The sequence below is a fragment of the Priapulus caudatus genome, unplaced genomic scaffold (genome assembly GCF_000485595.1).
Source record: "Priapulus caudatus unplaced genomic scaffold, Priapulus_caudatus-5.0.1 Scaffold1045, whole genome shotgun sequence".
In the NCBI taxonomy this organism is placed as follows: domain Eukaryota; kingdom Metazoa; phylum Priapulida; class Priapulimorpha; order Priapulimorphida; family Priapulidae; genus Priapulus; species Priapulus caudatus.
Window position 1 is genome coordinate 71,206 of NW_014578106.1, and position 12,331 is coordinate 83,536.

The 12,331-nt window shown below is 45.4% G+C and overlaps 1 protein-coding gene across 2 annotated transcripts in view; it reads right to left on the reverse strand.

Moving 5' to 3' along the window:
- LOC106815116 overlaps positions 1–11,560 on the reverse strand; it is a 21,971-nt gene extending 10,411 nt beyond the window's left edge. Inside the window, exon 1 of one of the 2 annotated variants that reach the window (XM_014819543.1) lies at positions 11,331–11,560. In XM_014819543.1, coding sequence (XP_014675029.1) covers positions 11,331–11,388 — 58 coding nt within the window. In that variant the 5' untranslated portion in view covers positions 11,389–11,560. Of the gene's footprint in view, positions 1–6,921; positions 6,978–11,330 lie in introns of those variants that run through there. The other variant, XM_014819545.1, reaches the window with a different exon arrangement.
- Positions 11,561–12,331: the final 771 nt, after the last annotated feature.

Below are 12,331 nucleotides of genomic sequence, written 5' to 3' on the forward strand. Positions count from 1 at the left end.
TTGCATCAGTCCCTCACTTCAAACCCGCATCCTTGCATCAGTCCCTCACTTCAAACCCGCATCCCTGCATCAGTCCCTCACATCAAACCCGCATCCTTGCATCAGTCCTCCACATCAAACCCGCATCCCTGCATCAGTCCTACACATCAAACCCGCATCCTTGCATCAGTCCTCCATATCAAACCCGCATCCTGCATCAGTCCCACACATCAAACCCGCATCCTTGCATCAGTCCTCCATGTCAAACCCGCATCCCTGCATCAGTCCCACACATCAAGCCCGCATCCCTGCATCAGTCCCTCACATCAAACCCGCATCCTTGCATCAGTCCTCCATATCAACCCCGCATCCCTGCATCAGTCCCGCACACCAAACCCGCATCCCAGCATCAATCCTCCACATTAACCCCGCATCCATGCATCAGTCCTACACATCAAGCCCGCATTCCTGCATCAGTCCCACACATCAAGCCCGCATCCCTGCATCAGTCCGACACATCAAGCCCGCATCCTTGCATCAGTCCCACACATCAAGACCGCATCCCTGCATCAGCCCTCCATATCAACCCGGCATCCCTGCATCAGTCCGACACATCAAGCCCGCATCCTTGCATCAGTCCCACACATCAAGACCGCATCCCTGCATCAGTTCCACACATCAAGCCCGCATCCTTGCATCAATCCGAGACTGTCCGACACATTAAGCCCGCATCCCTGCATCAGTCCCATACATCAAACTGGCATGGTTGTCTCGTCGCTACGCGTGATATGTTCGCTTCCCGCTAGAATTGCGTCCATTAAAACACCTAGTCGGCACTTAATATCACATGCACACGCGGTGCGTGCATGTGGACACGTCTAGCCGCGGACCTGCACGCGTCCGTGGGGAATGCGCGCATGCGAACAGCTTCTACCCGCATGCACGCAACAACACGGTACGTACTCGCCCTCACTGCATGCACTGCTACGAGTACGTCGACAACTGTTCGACGGTTGCTGTACGTGTACACATACACTCAATAAGCGCGCACGGAGAGGGGAGCGTGGAAAGCCGTCGCGCGTCTGCGGAGCACGTAAACGACAAGACGCAGACGACGCGGCGCAAAAACGTTTACCGCGTTGCACACGCCTCGTTTATAGGTCAGAGGTCAGACGGCGGCGCGGCGGCGCCAATAACGACTCCTTGTTCGTCGGCGCCGGCGTCGATACGGTTACCGTTCAATCGACGACGTGATTGTCGCGACTGCAAGCGCGATACGGTGCGACATTAAACATTCATGCAGCGGCAGCGGCTTTCAATGAACGGCGGCCCATCATCGCTTCGGTGGTTACTCTCCCTCCGCGATGACGACGTCGCTATATTACGTCGGCATAATCCGCCGCGGTGTCGATGATATTTGTCCGTTGATATAAATGAATTAGTGCGAAAGATGCGTCAGTATATGACTCGTAAATACGTGAGCTTTTGTCGGATCTCCCATCGGCTTCGCGTGAAGCATAATGTAAGCGAGCAATTCTCACACGCCTGGGAAGTGATTAAACGACTGTTCAATTGAACAATCAATCGATCAATTGAAACGTATTTGAAATGGATTAAACGAACTAAGTTTAATTACAACAATTAATCAATCAATTGAAGTATTGACTGAATTAACGACTGCTCAATTGAACAATTATTCGATCAATTTGAAGTATTGAATGATTAAACGACTGTTCAATTAAACAATCAATCGATCAATTGAATCGTGTTGAATGATTAAACGACTGTTCAATATTGAACAATCAATCGATCAAATTGAACGTTTTTAATTTTGACACATATCCCTTCCCATAGGGATCAAAGCAGCAACGGCTCGAGACAGAGCCGACCATCCGGAGCCACGGGCATAAATCTGCTGAATTCTTGCGAGTTGTTGACAAAGCAACTCCAAAATACAACCACGGGATGCCACGCTCGTAGGTGACCTGGCGACTGACATCGGGCCAGAATGCGGTATCACAAGCCAAGTGGCAAATGCTTTACCTCAGCCTTATTCGGTAGTTTGGTAATACTTACTCCACCTTATTCGGTAAAGCTCGAGTTGCAAGTGCGGAACTATTAACGAGAACCGGCTGCACGTGGAAGACAAGAGCGCGTGCGTGGGTCCGAGCCACGACGTATATAGTGGGAGACGCGCCCCTCTAGAAGCTTAGTTCATAGTTCAGTGGCTGTTAGGCGCGCTACTATAGGGCGGTTGGTTGTGCAGATAGGTCTTGGCTAAAACTACCAAAATTTGGTCCAGAGATAGCCTGTATACCATACTATTACGATTTCTGCCGGGCGCCAAGAAGGGCGCCCCTGCGGCCTGCCATATTGCGGCAAATCAAATGGCCGCCATCTGAGCTAAAGATCCAGTGTAGTTCCAAAAGGGAAAGGGCTTAGTATGATAAAAGTTTATATATTTATCGGGTTTTCGCGGGTCAGGAGAATTCTGATTATGATGTTCTTACATCCGATTTGAGCGTTTCTTTTGGGCTTGTTACAATGGTGCAAATTCCAATATGGCTTTGCCATTACGGACTACGGGCCAAATGCTGACCTGTGATGGGTATACTTAGAATTTCTAATCTCTTTCCTATCTTTGGGCGGATGTAATGTTGGCGATTGACAACTAATTTGCAGGGTGTATCAATTATTAAACATGCACACATAAACATCACTGACATACATTATCGTAGGAAATAATAAAAGGAATGATTTAGAGCTTACAAAATATTCTTTGTAAATTTGTTATTCTACGAAGCTCAAACATGGTGGACAATGGTGGACATGGCTTCCAACAAGAATTATAATTTGCTTGATTTGTCTATTCCCATAATTAGTCATCTTTCCTACATGTATGTTAGAGTTAACTAGTTAGTTACAGCCCTCGTGGTGGGGGGAGGTCGGGTGAGGGCTGGGGGAGGTGGTGTTAAGTGGTTGGTGTGGCGGTGGTGTGGGGGGGTGTGGGTGGGGGGGTGTTTAAAGAGACAAATACAACAGTGCAACGGTTAGACTTTTCCGCATATGGAAATCTTTGCTGTTAGAAGTGATTACTGTCATGCGTTTGTGTCCAGTTATATAATCAGTAAGTGTCGACTGGGCCACAACAGTGCTCTCGATATATTGTTATGGCCTGTTGCCCATACATTTTAGCATTAAGTCACAGCTAGTCGTTGCCTGTCAACGTTGTGCTGCTAGCATCGCTCTCGCATTTTGCAGAGCATCGTGCACCTGACACGCGGCGCGATTGCCCACTTTGCACCTCCTGTGCGCATTGGACTTGAGGCAGCTGCAGTGCAGCAGAAGGCTGCATGTTTCTGAAGCGTCAGGTAGTGTAGTCCATTACGCGCTGCCAGCGCAGCCCGCTTACCATCTTTTTGCCAGCACCCAACCACTGAAGTCGTCGGGAATTCGTTGCGTGCACTGATGGTAGATGTTCCGTATGTAGAAGCTGGCCTGTAACGTAGCGCCTCGTTGACAATGCTGGAACAGGCTGCTCTTGTGTAGGTGGGAGGTCTTCTCCAACATTCTGCCTTCCAGTGGTTAATAGGCGATGCCGGGCCTCGTTGACACCATCTGCCACACCACATCCCCTTGCTGTCACTAAGAACAACAGGCAATTCCATCCGCTGCATATGTATTCGACTCGATGAGTGAAGACATCAGGGTTTCGCGTGAGGCGTCACCAATGGTGCGGTTAACTCTCGGTAAAACTGCCCATTTGCATGCCCAGGCCAGTCATTCTTTCCACCAACCAAGAAACTGATGTTGTATCGCCACCCGGTTAGTCGCTGTGAAGAGGGGTAGTGCCGATAAGATTTTGAACGGACCAACGCTTGGTGAAGATGGATTACAAAATAGCTCTATATCCGAACGGAAGCGATGTTGTTGTTTTGCCATCCGATTTTTTTGATGAATCTCGGCCATATCGAGCTCTGGGTAGGCCTTCGGTAGCGGCAAAAATTACCGTGACATTCCGTCCATGTTCAGTTCTTCACCAAGCTTGTTCGGTCTTCAAAATTCTGTCGCCACTACCCCCTTCCACAGCCTAACGGAGTGCGAATACAACATCACAGTTTTTTGGTTGTGAAAAGAAGACTGCCTGGGCAGCATGGGCAGCCTTACCAGAGTTAACGACACATTGGTGACCCTCACGCAAAACCGGATGTCTTCACCTCTCGAGTCGATACATATGCAGCGGATCGAATGCCTAGTCGTTTCTCATGTACAGCAACGGGATGTGGTGCGCAGATGGTGTCAACGAGGCCCGGCCATCGCCTATTCCACACTGAAGCAAATGTTGGAGAACCTCCCACCTACACAAGCAGCACTGTTCCAGGCATGTCAAACGAGCGCTACTTCAGGCCAGCTTCTACTGGAATCAGTCTACCACAGTGCAGCAACGAATTCCCGACTTCAGTGAGTGGGGCTGGCAAAAAGATGGTACGGGTGCCTGGCAGCCGCTATGAACTACACTCCGTAACGCTTCAGAAGCATGGCACCCTTCTGCTGCACTGCAGCTGCCTCAAGTCATGCACAGGAAGGTGCAAGTGCAATCGCGCCGGTGTCACCCGTGGCACGATTGCTCTGCAAATTGCGAGAGCGGATGTAGCAACAACGTTGACAGCAACGACTACTATAGTGGGACTTATATGCCTAAAATGTATGGGCACAGGCCATACATATATCGAGAGCACTGTTGTGCTCAGTTGAACTTACTGATTATATAACTGGACACAAACCAGGACAGTAAATCACTTCTAACCAAAGATTCCATATCGGAAAGCCTACCTTTGCCTGTTGTATTTGTCTCTTTTATACACACAACTGTGTAACTGTAACTATGTTAACCTAACATACATGTAGGAATAGATGACCAATATGCGAATAGACAAATCAAGCAATATTATAATTCTTGTTGAAGCCATGGTCCACATTGTCCACCATGTTGAGCTTTGTGGAATAAAAATTTACAAGAATAGTTGCGTACTTAAATAATTCCTTTTATTATTTTCCTTACGATAATGTATGTCAGTATGTTTTATGTGTGCATGTTAATGATTAATAACCCTCAAATTAGTTTTATTCCAACATTACATTCCTCCCAAAGATAGAAAGAGATTAGAAAAAATCTAAGTATACACATCATAGCATTTGCCCGTTATGGCAGCCATATTGGATTTGACCATTGTAAACAGCCCAAAAAAAACCTCAAATCGATGTAGAACATCATAATCAGATTCTCTGACCCGAAAACCCTATAAATATATAAACTTTTATCATACTAGCTTTTTCCCCTTTTGGAACTTACAGCTGATCTTTAGCTGAGATGGCGGCCATTTTAAATTTGTCCAATATGGCGGCCCCAGGGGGCGCCCTTCTTGGCGCCCGGCAGAAATCGTAATAGTATGGTATAAGCTACCTCTGGACCAAATTTGGTACTTTTAGAAGAATCTGCACCAAAATATCTCTAACAGACCTGACTATTAAGGCGACACTCGCTGAGAAAGGTGTAAGTGCGTGATACGGTTACTGTTGTAGTAAAAGCTCTCTTTTGTTTAGTAGTGCACTGGGAGAATTTATGTATCGCATTAGATGTTGAGTAAAACGCTAGTTCACATTACTTATTGACTTGTCTTCTCTCTATAGTCTCTTGCAGAACCTCTACTTCTGTAGTGCGCATAACGCGTCTACAATAGCGTTTCGAAAGCCGAAAAAATAACTCTAGGGTGTTGTGAATTAGTGGACATCGTATACATCTACTCGCCGAATAGATGTAATCAATAATATTTTACTAGTATAGCAGTCGTTCTAAAACTCTTCGAACATTTGAAAACCCACGTAGACTTCGTTTTTCAGGTACCGTACACTGAATATTTATCATCGTCGTTTTTCGATAAGTAGGTTTCGGGCATCGTACAGATAAAGTATTCGCACTTTCCCGATAAGGGCGGTTCGACTTCTGCTCGGAAGGATACGGAATGTAAATTCCTATTTGTTTTTCCTCAGGTGAAGGTCGGAAATAATAACATTCTCATGTCGCCTTTTGTCAGCTCTTGTCTTGCTGGCGTGAGTAGGCAAATATTTTATTCATATTGCGTGCGCAATAACACGAGGTTACAGGAGCTACTCGCCTGTTGCATCATAGAACTATAGCACCTGGCAACACAGTACAACAGTCGTATGCTCCAGCCGACTACATTGTGCGTATTGGTGACTCTACCCTCTTTCTCTCTCAATGAGTGCGTGCGTGTGCGTGTTCGTCTGTTAATTATTAACGCATAGCGTTCCATTGCACTATTTTAGCACCAGCCAAAGATGCAGCAATAATTGATAGATCTAGATTAGTAATAATTGATAGCCACGGTACAATAAATGCTCACAATGCGTCGAGTAGGACCGAATACATCTATATCCATAACTATGTCAACACAATGCGGATTACGCATAGAAATTTCTGGACCTATAAAGACTATTGACATCACAAGTACGCACGTATGCGCGGCTATGTGTGTGTAGGCAATAGGCGTGTTTATGTACATGTCATGTCATGTTCGTTACAGGGAATATCCAACACTTTACAAAATACATGCGTCAGAATCAAAATTATTTATGAACCAACTTATCGTTGCTAGAGATTTGGAGATTTGTCAATTCGTCTGCTTTACAATCGCTGACTGTATCTGCAAACTCGTGGACAATGGATTCGCAAAAATTATTCCTTTAAAATTGTGCTAATCGTCTAACCCTTGAAAACTGCTACGTTGGCGGAAATTTTATCCCTCGTCATGTCAAAAGCGCTCGTATCGGGTTTATTTCTGTGCGACATATGAGTCGCTCTTGTGTATCCAACAGTGTATGTACCTGCATGTGTGTTATATACAAGTTGTGTATATATACCTGAACGCCGTTTTCAATATCGCCGTATTAATGGAGTGCCGACTGTATTTCCGTCGCTGCTGCTGAAATATTCACTCGGTGTCAACTTCAATATGCATAATAGGATGGATTATCAGCTGTGAATATTTCGCTGTGGTTCGATGTTATGCGAGAAACATAGGCGCGCGCTAACGCCGCCCGTGGCCGCCTACAAGCTATAATATTACCCTCCTCCCTGCACGCATTTGTCTAATTAGTCGTGCTGGCGACATGGGAGACACCTAACAGCCCGAAGGCTGCTTCTAGTCCGATCGGTAGAAAATAAAAGACGAATTTAATTTGCAACGTTGCCACGCGCCAGCGGCAATTCGTGTTTCGGTAGATCTTTTGACGTCGGGTTAATCGTGCAAGTGATTTCCGACGACTAGAATGAAAAATAAGGAGAAGTGCTTTCGCGACTGTTTCGCATCCTCTATAACATGTCGGCTTTTTGGTGAGCCTCACATCAGCAGCAGCCGATAAAAAACAAATGTACTATAAATCGGATACTCGCTCTGTCCGCGAACGCTCGCAACGCTCCCTGTGCCATTATATACGCATTGACGTAATCCCTTCACGCTCGGTGTCTCGCAAAGCCTGCGTTGTAACGTGAGGCGATAACAGACGCCGTGCAGGTTTCCTGCTCTCTCTAGAGCGTTCTACGTATAACCGCACTGTACTATTGCGCACCTACGCGTACCACAGTTCTATAGCGAGCGTTGATGCAAAGCTAATCCTTCCCTTACTGAAGTGTGAGCGTGATGCTAGCTGGCTACAGCCTCACTCCCCGTATAGAAGTGTGAGCACGAAGCTATATCTTCCTCCTATATAGGATTTATAGCTTCCTTTAAGGAAGCGAGACTCTGAAGCTATCTACATCTCCCCCTCACTTCTAGAAGCATGAGTGTGAAGCCAGCTACATATCTTTCCTGCACCCTAAAAGCGCCAGCGAGATTTCTACTTCCCTGCTATAGAGGCGTGCGCGTGAAGCGTTTTGTACATCGTGTTTTCCCTTTCGTGTTTTCCCCATCGTGTTTAGATGGTCCTTGTCTACGGAATCTCGCATGAGCAGTTTTTACCTTGGGGTTTTAGGAAGCAAATGATCGATGTTGCCAACCGTTCGCCTATGTAACGCGGATCACTGGGAAAGGAAACCGAGAAGCAAACGAAAAAAGTGTTTCCGCGCTGCTTGACAATGAGTTGCCGACGACGGCACGCGGGTGCAGCTACTGCCGCAGCAGTGTCGTAATTATGGGCTAACGCGCCTCAATCTTAATTGCTTTTGTGTTTGCTTTTTAATATCCGCACAACCTATATTGCGACACCAGGGGGGAAAATGCGTGGCGACATTAGGATCCGTTCTCGCAGTTGGATTGTTACAAGTGAGGTGTTAGGTTAATGCATTGTTACGTGTATATAGGGTGTTGGGCTGTTGCAATGTTGCGTGTGTTTGATGTTGGGCTGTCGAAAATATTACGCATGTGAGATGTGGCACTGATACAATAATGTGTGTGTGATGAGTTAGACTGATACAGTGTGACGTATGTGAGATGTTGAACGGATAAAATGTTACGTATGTAAGGTATGTTAAATGTTAGACTGATGCTACGCAAGTGAGATATTGTATTGATACAATGATATGTTTGTGATGTGTTGGACTCGCACACGGTTGAGGGTATAAGGAGCTTTGCTGATACACATAGTTATGAAATGTTGTATTGATACAGCGGTACAAATAGGAGGCATGGGGGCTGACACCGATGTGGAGGTAGAATGTGTGGGAATGACACAGGTGTCGTCGAGGTATGAAGTGTATAATTAACACAGGTCTGGACGTATGAGATGTGTGACTAATATAGGGCATGAAGCTGTGTCAAGGTATTGGGTATGAGACTGAAACAGGGGTATAACTATAGGATTTTTAACTGCCACATGTGTAAAAGTACAAGGTATGGGACTAATATAGGTTCAGAAGTATAGTGTATGGAACTGACACAGTTGTACAAGTATAATGTATGCATGGGGGATAGAATGCGTGTTTTTCGTTGGCATAGTGGTTAGAAGACGTGTATACATCTAGTTTCAACGGACGAGGCCCGTCTCCCCGTGGTCGTAATAGAACTATACATCTCGCAGTTGAGACTGTGCATACTGCATATTGTACGTTGTTTCGTCTCCGCCCCCCCCCCATCTACGAGAAAACACTACTTCACGAAAACAATTCATCAGGTAGAGAGCATTTGCCTCGGGTGCCTCAGGGGAGGTAGATTGCCCAGCACGTAACAAGAGTGCAATACATACCGGTGACGCGCGGCAGAGTTGTCTCCTATAACAAATAGACATCGCGACAAAATTGATCGACGTACAGTATAACGCACGGGGGCAGCAGTAGCTGTAGGCCTATATGTATGTTTTTTTAATCAATTTGAAGTGTCGTGTAATATAGCAACTTGTATATATATATATATATATATATATATATATATTCGTCGACATTACATCCGGGGCCTCGAGATAACGACAAGCGCTATAGAGAGGTGGTTTCAACATTTCATTATTTATTAATTTGTCTGGACATATTTTTCGTAAATAATCGGCGCCGTTATTATATATGTATTGCGTATACATTTATACATCAAGGCATAATGCTCGCGAGCTTATACGGCTGCTCGGTCGTCCCCTAACATGCCGTATACGAGAATACCATTGCTTTGAAACGCTGTATAACTTTCACTTAAATAATTTAATAATCTCTGGCGGCAAACTCCATGCACGCGCAATCCTTCTTAATTGTGCCACTCGATTTTTTTACGAATGTGACTCAGTGCGCTCATATGTATAATTTTACGGATGGTATACCTTCGCCCTCTCATATAACCAATGGAATTGAATATCTCCGTCACATGACACTTACGGGCTGAAACTAGGCCTCCAGCACATTTCATTTTCCCCATAATTTATGATCGCATATACGCATAGTAATCGCAGTATTTCTTAGAGTTCCCGTCCCTGTCTATCATTCTTGTTTTTTAAATTCCTGCTATATGTCGTTGCGAAACGTGTCATGACTCATCTCGCCGAATTACGTTCGCCGACGTAGGCAGCCGTGGCTTATACCACAGGCACTTAAAACGTTTCAATAAAATATAATGCTAAATAAATACGAAATCTATTTACTATCAAATTCTTAATGTTTCTATACTCTTTTTCACCCATTATTGCCGACAGTTTCCTGTAAATTCCGTCCAAATCCTATGTGCAACAGACGCACTATATATATAAGTGTAAGTGTGCACAGTGCAGCCGCGTGAGGAATGGCGGCCTCCAGCGTCTGTTGAACATAGGATTTGGACGGAATTTACAGGAAACTGTCGGCAATAATAGGTTAAAGAGAGTATAAAAACATTAAGAATTTGGTAGTAAATAGATTTCTTATTTATTTAGCATTATATTTTATTGAAACGCTTCAAGTGCCCGTGGCTTATACATCTGACGAAACTAGATTATATAAGACCCGCACTTTCGTCCGGTTCGAGTGCTGACGAACCCCCGCAGCTAGGATATGGTTTAATGAATGTAAGCGACTCGGCGCAGAACATGTGAACTCAACGTCGCCGTTTTCATCTTCTGTTGATTACTTTCCCTTTAAGCGCTAAATGGCTGCATTCAGGCATCGCCTAATGAAATATAATTCATTATGGGCTTGTTGAGCACAACTGAACAGTGAAACAGTGCGTATTGTATTTGGCATGTACGGCGCACGTAAGCTGCTATATTGTTACGCCAGCTTGACGACTGCATAAAACATTTCTCCCGGCGTAACGCTAACAAGGACCGTGTCGAAAGTATCACGATGTTTTCCCATGTATCGGAATAGATATGCACGATTCGATTAGCAACGAGATGAGCACGTGTCCCGCGATACTGCTGCTACGCTCTTCACGCGTGCGCGTGTTGGATGCATGGGAATTGGCGAGCGAAAATTGCGGCATTTCATCATGATTGCAGCACGCCCGCAATCAACACAATATAAACAAACTGGCAATTTCAGACGACTATAGTAAACGGGATATATAGTAGACACGATAGACAGACGAACGCGACGATATATAATTTTGAGATCACCCGTTGACGCGTATATAGAATGTATTAGAACGTAATTTCGCGGTAAGTGGAGCTAAACGCGGTATTAGCGGGCTTAAGCAGCCTTTTCTGTGCTAACACTCGCTGCCCATCGCTCGCTCGTTAGCACGTATTAAGCTGGTTCCCTGTCGTCTTCACGCTCGCGCGCGGCGGCCAGCCTAATCAATTCGTTTTCCATCTCCCCACATATTAAATTGAACGCGAACACGAACCGCGATTGATAATGCGCTATTCTAATTCTTACTCACCGATGAAGTCGATTGTCATCGCCCAGACGTGTGCCCGTAGCTGCTGCGCCCGCCTCATTGCCGTTCGTCGAGTAGCGACCAGGGCGAGATCGGTCGTCTTATCGGCGACGTACGCGATTTGCGTCGCAAATTTCGTCGGCGGGAATGTTTATCGGCGGCCGACCCGAACGTCGGTACAGTAACATCTGATACGTCCGTCGCTGCGACGTGTAAGCGAGACACAGCGAGAGAGAGAGAGAGCGCGAGAGAGAGAGAAAGCGCGCGCAAGAGAGTGACAGAGAGAGCGAGAGAGAGAGAAAGAGAGAAAGAGAGCGCGAGAGAGAGAGAGAGAGAGAGAGAGAGAGAGAGAGAGAAAGAAACATTTCATTATTTATTAATTTGTCTGGACATAATTTTTTCGTAAATAATCGGCGCCGTTATTATATATGTATTGGTATACATTTATACATCAAGGCATAATGCTCGCGAGCTTATACGGCTGCTCGGTCGTCCCCTAACATACCGTATACGAGCAATACCATTGCTTGAAACGCTGCTAAACTTTTACCTAAAATAATTTAATAATCTCTGGCGCGCAAACTCCACGCGCAATCCTTCTTAATTGTGCCACTCGATTTTTTTACGAATGTGACTCAGTGCGCGTCATTGTATAATTTTACGGGTGGTATACCCTTCGCCCTCTCATATAACAATAGAATTGAATATCTCCGTCACATGACACTTACGCGGCTGAAACTAGGCCTCCAGCACATTTCATTTCTCCGTAATTTATGATCGATATACGCCATAGTAATCGCCAGTATTTCTTTAGAGTTCCGTCCTGTCTATCATTCTTGTTTTTTAAATTCCTTGCTATATGTCGGTGCGAAACGTGTATGACTCATCTTCGCGATTACGTTTCGCCGACGTAGGCAGCCGTGGCTTATACCACAGGCACTTAAAACGTTTCAATAAAATATAATGCTAAATAAATACTAATCTATTACTATCAATTCTTAATG